The sequence below is a fragment of the Vipera berus genome (assembly GCF_964194415.1).
Source record: "Vipera berus genome assembly, chromosome: 2".
In the NCBI taxonomy this organism is placed as follows: Eukaryota; Metazoa; Chordata; class Lepidosauria; order Squamata; family Viperidae; genus Vipera; species Vipera berus.
In genome coordinates, this window is record NC_138203.1 from 232,477,891 (window position 1) to 232,494,285 (window position 16,395).

Genomic DNA, 16,395 nt, shown 5'->3' on the forward strand with positions numbered 1-16,395 from the left:
GTTCGAAATGATCATCTTAGCCTCCCAAATTCTTTATTAGCAATTTGAATAATTTGCACAAATAATGAGCTGTCATAAGTTGACTAGTTCCTGTGGATAAGCCCTGAGCCGGGCCAAAACAGGAATGAAAGAGTTAATTAGCAAGGTCCATTCAAAAAGCCTTGACAAATACTTAAACATATATATATATATATATATATATATATATATATATATATATATATATATATATATATATATATATATATATATTCTGTGGCCCAAAGGATAGTCACTTCAATCTATTTAAGTGCTTGAATGAGCATGTTAAAGGCCACTACTATTTACTTCTTTTTCACAGGTATTTAGAAATATGCATTATGTTGCTGTGGACAATTAGTCTTTTATCCAATTTTACTTGATAGTTTAAACTCTCCCACCCTAAGGTTTTAATTATCCCTCTTAGCCAGCATTCTTAGGTCTCAATTCATGCGCCTGGATATCTGCCTCCGTGATGTTATAACCTTGTTAACGTAACAAAAGAGGAGTTTACTTAAAACTGTACTGACTATGGACTTAAGCCAAATTTACTTGAAAGAGGAAAGAGACTGTCAAAAATCCTACAGTAAACATAGAAAAGCAGTTCTTTCATAACCTTCACCTTAATTCATAGAGACAAGTAATTTACATGTAAGTGGATTCAGATGGTTTGCAAAGGGGCCTCTCTCTAGAACCGGACTGGTTTTGTTCCCTTTCCCTATGTGTTCACTCTCTCTCTTCTTCACTTTTTTTTCCTCTTCTTATTTTTCTCTTTGCCTGATGACAAAGCATCTGCAAAGTTTGAGTAATAATAAATTATAAGATAAACATTTATAAAACTCATCAGCATCAATATGAACCGAACAAATTTCACAGAGCCGTTTTCAGTTCTAGTCAGTTCTCTGTCAAAATCTTCATTTACATACAATAAATGCTTTTATATTGGAAGTGTAAAGTTGCATTTCTAATGAAGTAATAGTTAAATTATTCTTAAGTGCTAGTGGCTTGTCAAATACAGATCATACTACCATCGGAGGTTCTGAAATCTGATAATTAAAATCACTTTTATATTATATACCACTATTTTACATTAGTTAGACTAAATAAAAACTAAATGTGAAGCTGGGATTGTAATCCCACTTTTTATGCTTTAATTTCTTTTTTTTATTATTTGTTCATAATGTAAAAGGGGCACAGATGCAATTCTGGTTCATAACAATCAGTGCAGGCTTTATAATTGCCTTCAGTATGAAAACCTGATGAATGGAAATCTGAGCTGACAGTTCACGTGATAGGGTTGAATGACAAATAAGTGAATTCAAAATATGAACTTATCAGATCAATGCTAAATGTTTAATAGTACCAAACGTCTTAGGTTTCTTAGGTTTCTTATGTCTCTGGCACAGACAGTTGTCAAGCATGGGGATATCAGGAAATTCAGGCAGTTCAAACTAATATAAAGATTTATTGCAAGTTCCAGTTCTCTACAAGAACTGAACTACTAACAGTCAAAGCAAATCAATGGTAGATAAGATAATTTAGTTTCTGTTAAAATGAGTGGAGCCTCCTTAGCTTATTTGGCTACTCTGACGTATACATGTGGATCAGGTCCCAGTGGAGAGATCTTCATTTTTAATAGCAAAATTGTTTTGTTTTTAAGCCTACTTGCTATTTAAATAAGGAGAAAACGGATCCATTCTATTCTGGAACATCTGCTAAATTCATAGTCAGTTTGTCAGCTGAGATTAGCAATGTAGAATGGTGCAGTTGATCAGGCTGCCCTAGGTGTCACTGAAGCCTCTGGGAATTAAACTAAGAGAGTTTCAGTAGACAAGGGGGTAATTCAGTCAGCCTCCAAAAAAAGTAAAAACTAAAAAATTGGAGGGGAGAGGAGAGAGAAATTCCTGAAAACAGAAGCTTAGATTTCTTTTTTTCCTTCTAGTACTCCTCTCCCTCACTGTCCCTGCTGCCTTTATAGTCATTTATACTTCTGACTATCAAATCAGAGATGGAGGCCCAGACATTCTTTTGCTGGCTTTAGTTCAATATAAATATGATCCTATTTCATCATTTTGATCATTATTATTTTCTCAGTTAATAAAACTTTGAGAAAGCATTTTCCAATGATGTTAATTTTTTTTTTTTAAAAAAAAAGGTTTGGCTGAGATCAGTCTTAGTGGCTCTGTGTGTGTGTGTGTGTGTGTGTGTGTGTGTGTGAGAGAGAGAGAGAGAGAGAGAGAGAGAGAAAGAGAGGGAGGGAGGGAGGGAGGGAGAGCAAGAGAGGGAGAGAGAGAGAGAGAAGTATCTATGGAAATAAAAGTTATTCTACATCTACTGTTTATATTTGTACTCACAGACACTCCCAAAGATAAATACACAGAAAGAGAGAATAAGGATATTCATTTATTTCATTATTTCCTCTTTCTCTCTGGTTTTGATTTGTGTGCATATGTATGTGTGAGCTATATGTGTGTGTATTTAGATATATATATCGACAACTGATTTATACTCTGCCTTTATGTGAGGAGCCAAGTTGGCACACATAACACTCCCTTCTCCAATTTTGCCTCACAAGAACAATTATATGAGGTAGGGTGAGCTGAGAGTGACTGGGCCAAAATTACCCATTGAATTTCTATGGTTCTAATTTCCACTGAATTAGAACCTGAGTCTCTCCACTCTTAGTTTGACGCCTTAATCATTAATCTATAAAAGTTGTCCTGAAGTCATAGCATTCATCTAACAACAACAACAATAATAAAGTTGGAAGGGACCTTGGAGATCATCTAGTCCAACTCCCTGCTCAGGCAGGAAACCCTATACTATTTTAGACAAATGGCTGTCCAGTCTCTTCTTAAAAACTTCCAGTATTGGAGCATTCACAACTTCTGGAGGCAGATTGTTCCACTGGTTAATTGTTCTGTCAGGTTGCTTATCTCCTTGATTAGTTTTCATCCATTGCTTCTTGTCCTGCCTTCAGGAGCTTTGGAGAATAGCTTGACTCCCTCTTCTTTGTGGCAACCCCTGAGATATTGGAACACTGCTATCATGTCACCTCTCGCCCTTCTTGTCATTAAACTTTTGAAGCCAACGTTTGGATTTGCCTTTATATTTAAAGTGTGTTTGTGTGGAACTGTTCAGAAATAGATGTCACTGACATCTCCAGGAGCCCACAAGAAGTTGATAGAAGAAGTTTCAGTCTCTTCTACTAATAATATGACTCACAGCTTATATCCTGTGGTGATACTTTTAACTCTATCAAATTTCCTCATCTGCCTATCCCAGGTCCTTAGAAAGGACTCAAGAGGTGAATAAAAATGCCAAATCTACTCTGAATATTTGGCTGATAGTGTGACAAACCATAATAATATGCAAAATTAACCACTTCATATCCAGGTTGTAAAATTCTGGTGATGGCATGGCAGCTGGGACATAGAGAACACTTTAACCCTTTGATGCCATCATGTGGTTCGCCAGATGTATGCACCTCAGGCATGATATTCCTATTCCAAACTGCCAGTGACTTCCTGGATGCTCTACTGAGCAATTCTACCTAAGTGAAAGAGGAAGTCCCACTTACTTAGAGAAAATGTCCCCAGAGGTGGATTAAAAAAAATTCTTTCCAATCTACATCAGCTTCACATTTGCAGTGCTCATTCATAACTGTGCTGTCATGTTTTCAGCTATTTTTTTTAAAAAAAACCATAAAATAATATTTAGTGCATTTTTCTCATGAAGTGTAACATTCTTAACTTTTCTGGGCCAAAGTCTGAATTTACAAGCATAGAATATGCTAAAATATGTCTTTGTTTTGGGGTTAGTTTAAGCCAATAGGTGCAGCACCAGGTTCAAAGAAATGTAAAATTTAAATAGATCAAGATCCACTTGTTTTGCATCAGAATTGTATCTACAGCAGTATGAGGAAGGTAATGAGGGGGTTCTGTGATTTACCAAATGTGAATGTTACAGACCTAGCTTGGCTTATACCTTTTATAGTTACTCCTCAGTTAAGCTCTAAATTGAAAACATAACACAAAGCATATGCCTGCATATTAGTTCACCTGCTGCACTTTCTAGCTTTATGCCTGTGATAATTTAAACAAAGTTTCATACACTAAACTGAATGCATTAAGATAGATTGAACTATTTCAGTTTGATAAGCAGACACTAAAATTACTAGCAAAATATTGGTTGACATTAGTCATAATATATACATTTACACCAATGACAACACTGCTCTAAATTAAATAGTCCAAACTACTGACAGAGTAGTTTATTGGCCTTTGTTTCTTTTTCTGTCTCTTTTCATTCTTTTTTTTAAACATCTTCATTTTAGTGAAGAACAAAGCCCCTGATTCTTCTAATCTTTATGGTGCTAGCAATTTGGTGTCAAAAAAGCTAGTCAAGATGTGTTGTCTTTCAGATCTATAGGGCAGAAATCAGAGTCACCGGAGAATTTCTACCCAAGTTCCAAGAAGGGCACATTAACGTCCTAACTACTTCCCATGGAAATCACAGTTGTATCAACATCCTGCTGTTTTGTTTGCATTTAATTTGGGATATAACTCTCTATGCTCTCAGCATGGATCCCATCGTTAAATGAAAGCACACCATGGGTTGTAAAAAATCAACCAAGTGTTCCACTTTTCAAAGGTAGGTTTTGTGGAGAACATAAATAACACTGCCTATTTACTAAAGATTATATAACATACATAAAAGTATACCAATAAAGGAAAGAGAAAACATTTTTTTGAGTACCGGTATTGAAATAGTTTATAAAATGTAGACATAAAACAGATTTAACCAGTAATCTATTATTCACACACACACACACACACACACACACACACACACACACACCTATACAAGTCTTTGCTACTTAATTCAACCAGGGCAACACTGTACTACATAGTCGGTATGTGACATAGTTTTTTTTTTCCTTAGGAACATGATATTATTCCAAACATAAGTTTTTGAAGAAAGAAAGAAAGAAAGAAAGAAAGAAAGAAAGAAAGAAAGAAAGAAAGAAAGAAAGAAAGAGAGAGAGAGAGAGAGAGAGAGAGAGAGAATCCTGTTTTATAAATTCATATATTTTAGAATTTAATCTTCATAGTGCAGTAGACTATTCTGGGGCATTGATATATAGCACAATCTAATGATACAATCACATAAGGAGAAATGCAATAGCTATTTGAATATACTGAGTTATTTCAAGCATGCAAGAAGTATTTCTGAAGGAAAAGGAAAAAAAAATACCTCTCCCCAATATTATGTATGCAATGGTAGACTGCATCTTTTCAGAGAACAGAGAATATCAAAATTATCGTAGTTACTGGCTTGAAATAGTATTGTTTGAGAGTTGCCTCTCCCTTGAGCCTACTATCAAGAATCTGATAGTATTCATCATATAACCCAACAAGACTGTAAGACATAACTAAACCTTCCTCACTGTGCAAAGAGAAATTTCAACAGCAAGATTACTTAAATAGGTTTGATGCATCACTCATACCTAGATTTTCATTGGATCAATAAATGAAAAATGTCAAGATTTCTGTTTCAACTTTGTTTATCATTATTTCTCAAGCTAATAATGTATCATCTTCACAGAACCATTTATTTGTGCTTAAGTGAGAACAAGTTGATGGCAGTAAGGAAGCAAGCACATTTACATGTGAGACTAAAGTTCAAGAAAAGATGACTAATTTAGTCTATACATCAGTGAGCAAATGCTTGTGTGGGAAGAGGTAGGTATTCAACAAAGAAAAAAAACTTTATTGGAATTATAAATAGTGATTTTCTATTCTTTGTAATTTCAGATAAAATGTGTCCGGTAAATAATGTTGTATCATGGCATAGAATTTTACTACAGATCAATATATCCCAATGAATGCATGGCTTCCTTTAATTTTATTTTATTTATTTATTTTATTTTAATTCCATTTATATCCCGCCCTTCTCCGAAGACTCAGGGCGGCTTACAAGCTTAGCAGTAGCCTTCATTCTATGTATATGCCTGCTTATTAGGGCTTTCACACACACACCAAGCGGCATTATTACAAAGTCAGCTTAATTGCCCCCAACAATCTGGGTCCTCATTTTACCTACCTCGGAAGGATGGAAAGCTGAGTCAACCTTGAGCCTGGTGGGATGAGAACCTGCACTAATTGCAGGCAGCTGGTGTTACTTAAGGAGGCATTAGCCCACTGCTCCACCAAGGCTCTTTTAACTAATTAACTAATATATTTACCACTTTAGCACTAAAATGAACCTAGTTTATTTATTGTACCCCATTGTGCTTAAAAACCCCTTGGTGGCTTGCTTACTTCAAGTCTGCTTATACATGCCTATCAATCTCATCTTCAAGAACTGTTTCCTGCTATTGCCATCTGCAAATAACAGAATATTCTGGTCCAACTTCTGTAGCTCAATATTATTACTTACTGTCATTCAGCTTATTTCATTTTCACTTTGGTAAAGAAATCTTCTGTTTATGAAATAAAGAGCTGAAAATGCTGCAAACACAAATGAAAAACAAAACAAAACAAAAAAACTACCAAAATCAAGAGCCATAAATTCACTTACTTCATTTCCAGGATCTCCTCTAACTGTTTTCTCCGTTCTAATCTTAAATTGGCCAGATGTGCTTCTTTCTCACCCAGAGACTGCTGTGTTGAGGCAAGGCGAGCTTTAGTGGCATCTAGTTCTTGCCTGGTCTTATCCAGTGCATTTCGTAGTTCTTCTAACTAAAAAGCAGATAAATTCAGGTAGTCACAATTGGCAAATGAACAAGAAATTGCAAAGTGTAATGCCTACAGTTATTAAATATCTACTCTCTTCAAGGGAACATAGTGAAATAATCCTGAATTTTGTGGGTTAAGTAATACATTTTAATAGCAATATTTGTGAAAAGAAGATACATATTCCATCCGATTAAACAAGGAAGAATAATTTATTACAGACCGATGATCAGTAATGATGGCTCATGTGTCTATTTTTAAAGGCGGATAAAACCTATCAGTTTTATTTCATTTCACATGCATTCATTCATTATATGTATATAATTTCAGGCATCTGAGAATATGTCAGGGTTAGGCATCCATGCTGACTTTTCTTAATTATTTTGTGAGCAATATAATAATATTGGCACTTACTGGAGAAAAGGTTATATATTGATTGTGAATGGATGTGGCAGAAGCGGAAGAGAACTTATTCAGAACTCACTTTTGTAACACTGATATTATATAAGCTAGCATTACTTAATTAACCAGCCTTCAGCTTAATATTGTTGAAATTCTTGTTGAAATGGTTAAGTGAATTAAGCCATTTTGGGTTCTCATAATATCTGAAATCATAAATTTAATCAAAGCAAACATGCAATGGGCTCACACAGTATGTTAAACCACAGACGCATTAAATGTAATGGGAAATAGCACCAGGAATTCTGCCACACAATGAATGTTTAAACTAACTGGAGTACCCATGTTGTAAATATGCACTTAAGCTTGTTGTGTAAACACAATGAAAGAATAATGCAAATAATGTAAATATGTTTTCCCTTTCTACTTTCATCTTTCTCCTGAAGTAAACTCTTCCCCTGGCAATTTCACAGGTCCCCAACTCTTTAGCCATCCAGAAGGCAATAAAGAGCTAGATCTTCCAGAGGTGTTGGAGAAGACTGACATAGAAGTATGTAGGTGGTGCTGAGGGCATCCCAGGAAAATTGCTATGGCACCAGGGGTTTTGTCTTTGTTTTTCATGGTTTTTTTACTGTTTGTTATTTTATTTTTGTTGTGAGCTTCCTATATTTGTACTGTAAGACAGATGGCCATACAAATCTTTTAAATAAATATCCTTCTTTGAATTGTGGAACGGACTAAAGGGACAATTCTTGCGGTCCCTCACAACTTGAACCAATAAATTCTGCATTATTAGAAAAGGTGCTGTAGGACTTTCAGACTGAAATCCACTGAGCCAGTGGTAAAAAGAACTAGTCAGTGGGCAAGATAAGAAGATAAAACCACAGGACATAGAAGAATGATGGATTTTCTACAGCAGGAGACTCCAAACTTGACAAAATTAAGACTTATAGACTTCAACTCCTAGAATTCCATGCTGGCTGAGAAATTCTGGGAGATGAAGTCCAGAACTGGTTGGGGAATTCTGGGAATTGTAGTCCACAAGTCTTAATTTTGCCAAGTTTGGAGAATCCTGTTCTACAGAGTCTATAGACAAGATATCTAAGGCAGGAGTAGTTAAATTCACTAGGGCTGTTGAATCTAAACAGCTTGTCAAGTTTGAGAATGCATCTTCTAACCTTAACCACATTTTGCTTCTCTAGGTTTAAGGACAATGACAGACCAGCAAAAGTACATGCACATGTTCACCAGAGTACATATCCTGCAGGGAGAATCTATATTGTTGTAAAAACAAAGAAAATTGTTCATTATATTCTCCTTTCAGAATTACAGTGTCACTTTCAGCCTTCAAGAGAATGTTCTTATTTTACAAGACAGTTTACTTCAAAGACAATTCCTCTTGATGGAAAACAATTAGGCTTATGATTCTCTCCCTCACCCCCTCACCCTCCAAACATTGCTTTAAAGAAACTCTGCAAGTGCAGCAGAGCAACTCTTTAGGTGGTGCTAAAGTATAGTGCTGTCAAGAGTGGCTTTTCTGGTTAATGTCAATAGCACCATGTATAAAAGGTGACCAAAGTGTGTACAAATGTTGATCTTTGGAGAAAGCATGCCTATAATCATACACACATCCACTATTTCATCCACCAGGTTGACTGCAAGGAGAAAGGGCAAAGAACATTTTTTTAAAGACAAAATACAATTCCTAGCACACTTGCTAGGTTGTAAGTCACAAGGGAACTCCTCTGCGATCTGTTGAAATGATGAGGGTCGTTCGATATATTTTTGTAAAGCATCCAAAAGACCAAAAGGGTGGCTATAAAGCTTATTATCCTTACAAACAGACCCTCTATAAAGCTAGATTCGACACTTGTGGACTAAAGATGTAAAATATAAAACAAAACAAAACAAATAAAAATACAGTACAATAACATGAGATTTCATAACTGAACTACTTTCCAATTAAATGTTATGTTATGTTGCTGTGATTTGAATAAGAAAGAACCTTCTGTGTAATATTAAGCATTCTTCCTATTTAATCTTACAACACTGTTGGAATAAATTTGTCTGGTTTATTTCTGTAAGATAACCCCGTCAAAAACTACAGTAATTCAAAGATATTTTGAACAATGAAGGAAAATTGAAAGAGACAAAATTTACAAGGACAAGTTATTGATCTAGCATGGTGGCCATGTCTGCAAATTCAAATGAGATATGAAAAAGATGCTAAAACAATGGGATTTTATAAAGAACAGACAGAATTTGATCAGATAATGTTAAAAACAGATGAAAAGTTGATTAAGAAACTCTATAGATTTCTGATAAACTTAAAGATGGAGGAAGAAACAATGATAACATGCGCAAAGAACTTTGAATATAGTACTAATTCTTAATTAGAAGTACTAATTAAGAAAATTTTAGAGTGTGCAGAAATGGATAGATTGACTTTAAAGATAAAAGACAAAGAAGACTCATTGTATTTTAGACCATGGATAATTTCTATCAATGGCTAGAAAAATGAGTTAGAAAGAAAGGAATGTGATATGTAACTTTGAATATATATTAGCAAAGAGAAGACTATTGAGCAATTAATTAACATATTGTTTATGATAATTAGCTATTAGCTATTATTGTTTGTTAAACACATGAACCCAGATATTATGCTGTTTGCTAAATATTGAGAATGTTATTTGGAAAAATCCCAACCCCGACCTCACCTTAATCCTAACCCTATAAAAACTAATAAAATTTATACAAAAAACCCCTAAAGTAATTCAATGAATTGTGAATCCATAGGAATCATACACACTTGTGAATTTCACAGTAATCAGTCCGGTAGAAATATACTTCTATTTAGAATAGAATAGAGCTGGAAGGAACCTTGGAGATCTTCTAGTCCAGCCCCCTGCTCAAGCAGGAGAATACATATCATCTCAGACAGGTGAATGTCTAGTCCAGGGGTGTCAAACTCAATTTCATTGAGGGCCGCATCAGCATTGCGGTTGCCCTCAGGGGGCCGGGTGGGTATGGCCTGGGTGGGCATGGCCTACTGGGTGGGCGTGGCTAGAGTGGGTATGGCCTACTGGGTGGGCATGGCCAGCTCTACATCGTTCACATCAAGGGTGCCTATGGGGACCTGGGCAGGAGTGGGACAGATCTGAGGGTTTCTGACAGAAGGAGGGTCTCTGGGCCAGGGCCAAGGCAGTGGGGGCCATTCCCTCACTGTTTCCAGGATGGCTTCGCGGGCCGCATGAAACCACTTCGCGGGCCAGATCTGGCCCCCGGGCCTTGTGTTTGACATGTCTGGTCTAGTCTCTTCTTAAAAATCTCCAGTGATGGAGCACCCATGATTTCTGGGGGTAAGCTGTTCCATTGGTTGATTGTCCTCACTGTCCGGAAGTTTCTCCTTAATTCCAGGTTGCTTCTCTCTTTGATCAATTTCCAATCATTGTTTCTCATCCTTCCCTCTGGTGCTTTGGTGAACAACCTGGCCCCCTCTGCCTTGTGGCAGCCCCTCAGATACTGTTTACACGTAAACCAAAAATCTAGCAAATAAAGTAGCATGTCACTATACTTATTCCATGAAAAAAAGATATGAGAATTGTATCATTTTTACAGAAATATCAGAAGCTACAAAAAAGCACAGAGTCTTCTGCTTCTAAGTATTAGTATGAAGTATCCATATCCTGCTGCGTATACCCAACATCTGATATTAAAGCAAATTCCATCCATGTGCTGATTCTGTTTTCTTTCCAAGCAGGGCTGGACAAACATCCAGCTGTTCACTTTGAAAACTATTACTACTGAATGCAACTGTGCATCTCAGGTGTTACTGATGCTTTAAAAAAAAATTTCCCCCTCAAAGATTTGATTCTAGAGGTTGAAGAGCACAGTGGGTGGCCTTGTTGCTCATCGCTTACCCACAACTGCAAAAAAATGTTTGCATGATAGATGAGACAAACTGACTTGGCTTCTCATAGGCTGAAAATTATTGCCAAGTGTGTCCTTTTTCAGCTAGACATGATAGCCTTATTGATAGCTTGGTCAGATAAAATGTTCAAAAGGTTATTTACACCAAAGAAAAGTCTTCCAAATCCTTTCCTATTAAAAAAAAGAATCTTCTGCCTTGACTACCTGATTGCACTAAAGCTTTCTTTAGCTCTTAGAAGTAGGAGGAAGTATAGGAAGCAGCAGAAGACAAAGAAAACTTGGTGCAAAATATCCTGGATTCAGAGAGGCTTCAGGTAGCTTGATTCTGCTTTATGAAACTGAGTGAAGAGTACTTACATGTTCAAGCACCCCCACTTTTAATTTCTTACCCATCTGTACATCCACACCATATGATGGTGTTTGATTTCTAATACTTCCAAGCATTTTGAGAGGTGGATAGGTTAGTGTTTAAAACTAAGTACTGTAATCTGAAACTTCAGTTCTATCTTGACTCAGACTAGCTGAGTTGAATAAGAGACTTTTAGAGGAAGTCTAAATGTGAACCGCAAAATGCCCTTCCCCCCCCATCCGCAAATTTGAAGGAATTCCACTTTTCACAAAAAATTAATTACTTTTTTTCCTCATGTTAACTGAGGTGTTAACAGCCTAATGTATGAAAGACACACCTGCAGCTTTTAGAAACACCATGGAAAAGATAATTACAACCATTGCTAAATCTGAGCTTTGAAATGCAGAGCCCCCCAGGGCAAAAAGAAGAATGCAAACTTTCTCTCCATAGCTGGGAGGTCTCTTTTTTTTTATTTCAGGAGGGGGCTTTGAAACTTGCCTGAAAATAGCAGGTCCTGGATTATGTTTAAAAATGTATTTTCTGGGCAGAGGGGGCATACAGTATCTCCAGGCAAAGGAATGGGCTACTCCACATTTTTTTATTTTCTAAGCACATCTATGAGGCCTAAAGGCATTCTTTTTATTATATATTTTATTTTATTCAAAACAAGGTTAAAATGCAAAATACAAAATTCAGGCGGGGGGGGGGGAAGGAAATCCAAAAGATGAAAGACAAAAACCCAATCAAAACATTGAACAGGCATATCAAAAAAAGGCCCACATATACACATATTATCCCATCTAGTTGAATACTGATTAATTCATTACCACATTAGTTGGTAGAGGTGAGAGGCCTAAAGGCATTCTTGAAAATATTATTTTGGAAATAAAAAATAATTATTGTTACTTCAGCTTGCCACTTTCTTTTTCATATTTCACACTAAAATAAACTTTTAAAATGTCAGAGTCAGGCAAATTCTAAAAGAGTGTCTGTGTAAACTTTGGAGTCCATTGCCATTGTACTGGTGGATTTCAGATTTAAATCTTCATAAACTAAAATATCAGTAAATTTTGTCTAAAGAGCAAGCTATGTCAAAGGTGCCAGCATCACTGTAGTTCCTCTTGTACAGAGAAGGATTAAAAGAACAACAACAGTCACATTGTCTATAAATGATATAGCACCAGATTCCTCACAAATATGTGCTGTACCATGGGAAAGTGGTATGCCCTTTTAGCCATGCTCTGCTTCCATAATAAATGGCTGATCTGGGGCCTGGCTATCTGAGGTCCACTGAGGCACCTCGATACTATAATACAGTATCATTATGTTTAGGGGGGGACTTTAACTTAGAGGTGGTCAGCAAGCCACCTGTAATCTATATTTATCTTAAGAGATATTGAGAAGAAAACATCTAACCTCTCTACATATGCCTGAATATTCTAAATCTAGTCAAGAAAATTAAGCTGTTATTGGTGCACATTGCTTTCTTCGTACAAGAGTAATGCAGTTCATGCTATGAAGTTGGTCTGTAACTGCCACACAAGATGCATTGTATTAAATTAATCTGCTTTTAAACCTTTCACTATAGATAAATATAAATCAAGTTTGATTTGACCCAAGCTCAACTCCTAAAGAATTCATAAACTTATTCATATATTTTTCTTGAAAACAATCCAGGAATGGTTTACTATCATCCTCTGGGATATGTTTTATATTCCCAGTGAAGCATACAACCTGGCAATTTTTTGATGGCTCTCATTCAATTTTAACCAGATTTGACCCAGCTTAGCATTTAAAAAAACAAAATCAGGAAAAGAGTTGGTGGGAACAACCTGAAGAAAAAAGATAATATCACAGGTCATACAGACTGATGGACTTTCTACAGAGCCTACAGATGAGATATCTAAGGCAGGAGAAATTTGTTCATATTAACATTTTGGGCATCTCACTGATAATCAATGCTAATAAACCTCTGTGTGTCTATAAAATAAAGTTATTATGTTTGCTATATTCTAACTAAAGCCCTTATATTGGGTGGCACATTCCAACTTCAATTAACCATTGTACTTATTATATTTTGAAGATGATAAACTATTGCTGACTCCCAGAACTGGTGTAATTAGAAAAACAGAATTATATTTTAACTATATTTATATAATTGATAAAGTAGAATTATAATTCCTTGGTACTTGTCGTCCAGATTTTTAGAAGAGTGTGTAATAAAAGTTTCATCACTGAACAATGATGACATTGTCATAACACAGCATTAAAGCATATCATGGGATATGCTTGACAAAGGATGCCAATGATATTCAGATACATTATCTGAAACAGTTACATAGACTTTATTGAAAGCAGAATTCATGGCAGTATCAATAAATATTTTATTTTCTCTCTCCCCCTCTCTCTTTCTCTCTCTCTCTCACACAGACACACACACACACACACACACACACACAGAGAGAGAGAGAGAGAGAGAGAGAGAGAGAGAGAGAGAGAGAGGCAGACACACAGAGAGAGACAGAGAAAGATTTTTAATAGTCCCAGGGAATGAGGCTAATCCAGTGGTGGGATTCAAATATGTGAACAACCGGTTCTCTGTTGGATGCTGCTTCCAGAAGTCCATTCTGGGCCTGGGCAACAAAAAATGAGCTACCGGTTCTGCCAAACTGGTGCGAACTGGCTGAATCACACCTCTGGGCTAATCTATTACATAGCTGCACTGGAAATAAAATTTATTTCACAGACAGCTCTGACCCTGCTGATGGCAGAAGCAGGAATGGAATGCATAGATAATTATCTTTAAGACCAGTCAATGTTTCTTAATATCACCTTTTAGATCCAACCAATACATTCCAGTCTGAATCAGAGTTTATTTATTAAAGGATTTAGCACTTTAGATGCCATATTGCCTGGAAGCCCACCAATTTCCATTTCCAAATATCCAATTTCTCCAATTTCTAGTTGCATGAATAAGACCCTTCAGGAACACATCTGGCCAGTAAGAAGGGGCACTAAAATACTTTTTTTCTTTCATTGCCATAATTTCCATTGAAAACACTTTCAAAATAAAATAAATATTGGACGATCTTCAATAATATGTAAAGTATTGTTCCTTTAGCTGTGAAGCGTAGGAAACATCACAAGCATTTGTAGCTGGATATTTTTACATTTGCCTGGATTATGATCAATTAGAGCACAATTCTTTTAAGTTACTGAAGAAATTTTCAAGTCCAATAGATCAGCCACAGATATGGTGCCCATTTTTCTTTTAGTATGTACTAAAATTCATACATTGATCTTTTTTCTTATTTGGCTCCTTTCAGTATATGCTAACTTTTGATAGATGATTCTGAATTGCTTCAAGTATAATTTGTCCAGTAACTGTACACTTTCCTTACAAATTCATGATTATTATGCCAAAGGTTACATTAAATACAAAAGTCAGAGCCAACCAAGATATGATGAGAAATTCATGATTATAAACTGATCTTTCTGAACTTTAAAAAATATAATGTGGGGAAAATTCTGATCAAAATCATATTGCAAGGAGAAAACAAATAGCATTTCCAAAAAGATGTTTTTCATCAGGAATGTGGTACACAAGGAAACCTCAGTTCCTTCTCAATACATTACAATCAGTATCCAGCTGTATGAATACTGAAATTCTTATTTAAAATGAAAACAAAAAGAAGTTGCAGTCATGTGCTTGCTGTCAAGTCTAGTTTGGTCTTTTCTCTTAAATATCTCCTATAGCATTCAGATGGTAACCCAACTGCTTTACTGCAATAAATGGCAGAGTCTTTACATTGGATCAAAGTCATCACAGCATTCTAAAGAGTTACACTGTTAAAATAACATAGCTTGGTAGGTACTAGTGGGCTTAAAAGTATTCCTCTGTTTTTTGGTACTCTTTCCAGGGCTACTCATTTTCCTATTTCATTGTCAAGGTTTTTAATTTCCTTTCCACATAATAAGGTTTCAATCCTTTGTACAGCATTCAAAAAATAAATTCGAGAAGTGGACGCTCCATTTTTACAGCTTGCAAAATAAAATTTCAGCATATCCCTTAGGGAGCACTGTGGCTTGCATGGCTATACAATGCTGGGTTGGAGATTAGCAAACTCACGTTTGGGACCTGTGTACTGCCATGGGGCAGGGTGAGCTCTTATTCTTTGCTCCAGTTCCTGCTGAGGACATGAAAGAAGCCCTCAGCTGAGTGTGCCTCAGGCAACAGTGACGTCACTAGCTAATCCTTTCAACCCGGAAGTGCCTCAGGGCTTCTGACATAAGTATGATGTGAGCTTGTCCCTGGGACCACTAAGTATATAAAGTTCCATATCTGGTTCTCTGCTCCATTCTTCTATCAAAGGAATCAGCACAACATCTACCAGAGATAATGATTAAAAAAATTATGGCAGTAATTTTCAGATTTTATGATATTTGGTATTTCTTGGAAATTTCTCTAGAATTTGTCTATTGAAGGAGTAAGCAATAAAAAGAAACAAACTTTGCTGAAATATATCTCATGCAAAAGGTCATGATTGTGTGTTTATTTAATTTATTTAAATGGCCATCCACCTTACAACACTGACTCTGGGCCGTGTACAAAGATTAAAACTCAACCATTAAAACCAATAACCCATGTGTCTCAGCTAATAACACCTTCCAATAAGTAAAAACTTATTCCAATAAGTAAAAACTTGGGGAGCACCTGCGGCCGGCATCAACTTCCCTCCGCCCAGTATGCTCCCACAGAGAGGGCCTCCTCAGGGTGCCACCGGTCAAAGAATGTCGACTGGTGGCCCCCAGGGGGAGGGCGTTCTCTGTGGGCGCGCCGGATTTATGGAACCATCTTCCGGTCGAGCTCCGGATGGCGCCTGACCTCCGCTCCTTCCGGCGCAATCTCAAAACCTACCTTTTCGAACAAGCTGGCCTGGCCTGATGGGATGGGGTTGGGTT

General features: G+C 36.4%; 1 protein-coding gene across 1 annotated transcript in view; it reads right to left on the reverse strand.

Annotated features, from left to right (window-relative positions):
- The window catches only part of ERC2 (ELKS/RAB6-interacting/CAST family member 2), a gene marked incomplete at its 5' end in the record, with an annotated part of 592,568 nt that overhangs the window by 198,825 nt on the left and 377,348 nt on the right, over nt 1–16,395 (reverse strand). Inside the window, one exon of the mRNA XM_081317437.1 lies at nt 6,601–6,761. Coding sequence (XP_081173563.1) covers nt 6,601–6,761 — 161 coding nt within the window. The remainder of the gene's footprint in view (nt 1–6,600; nt 6,762–16,395) is intronic.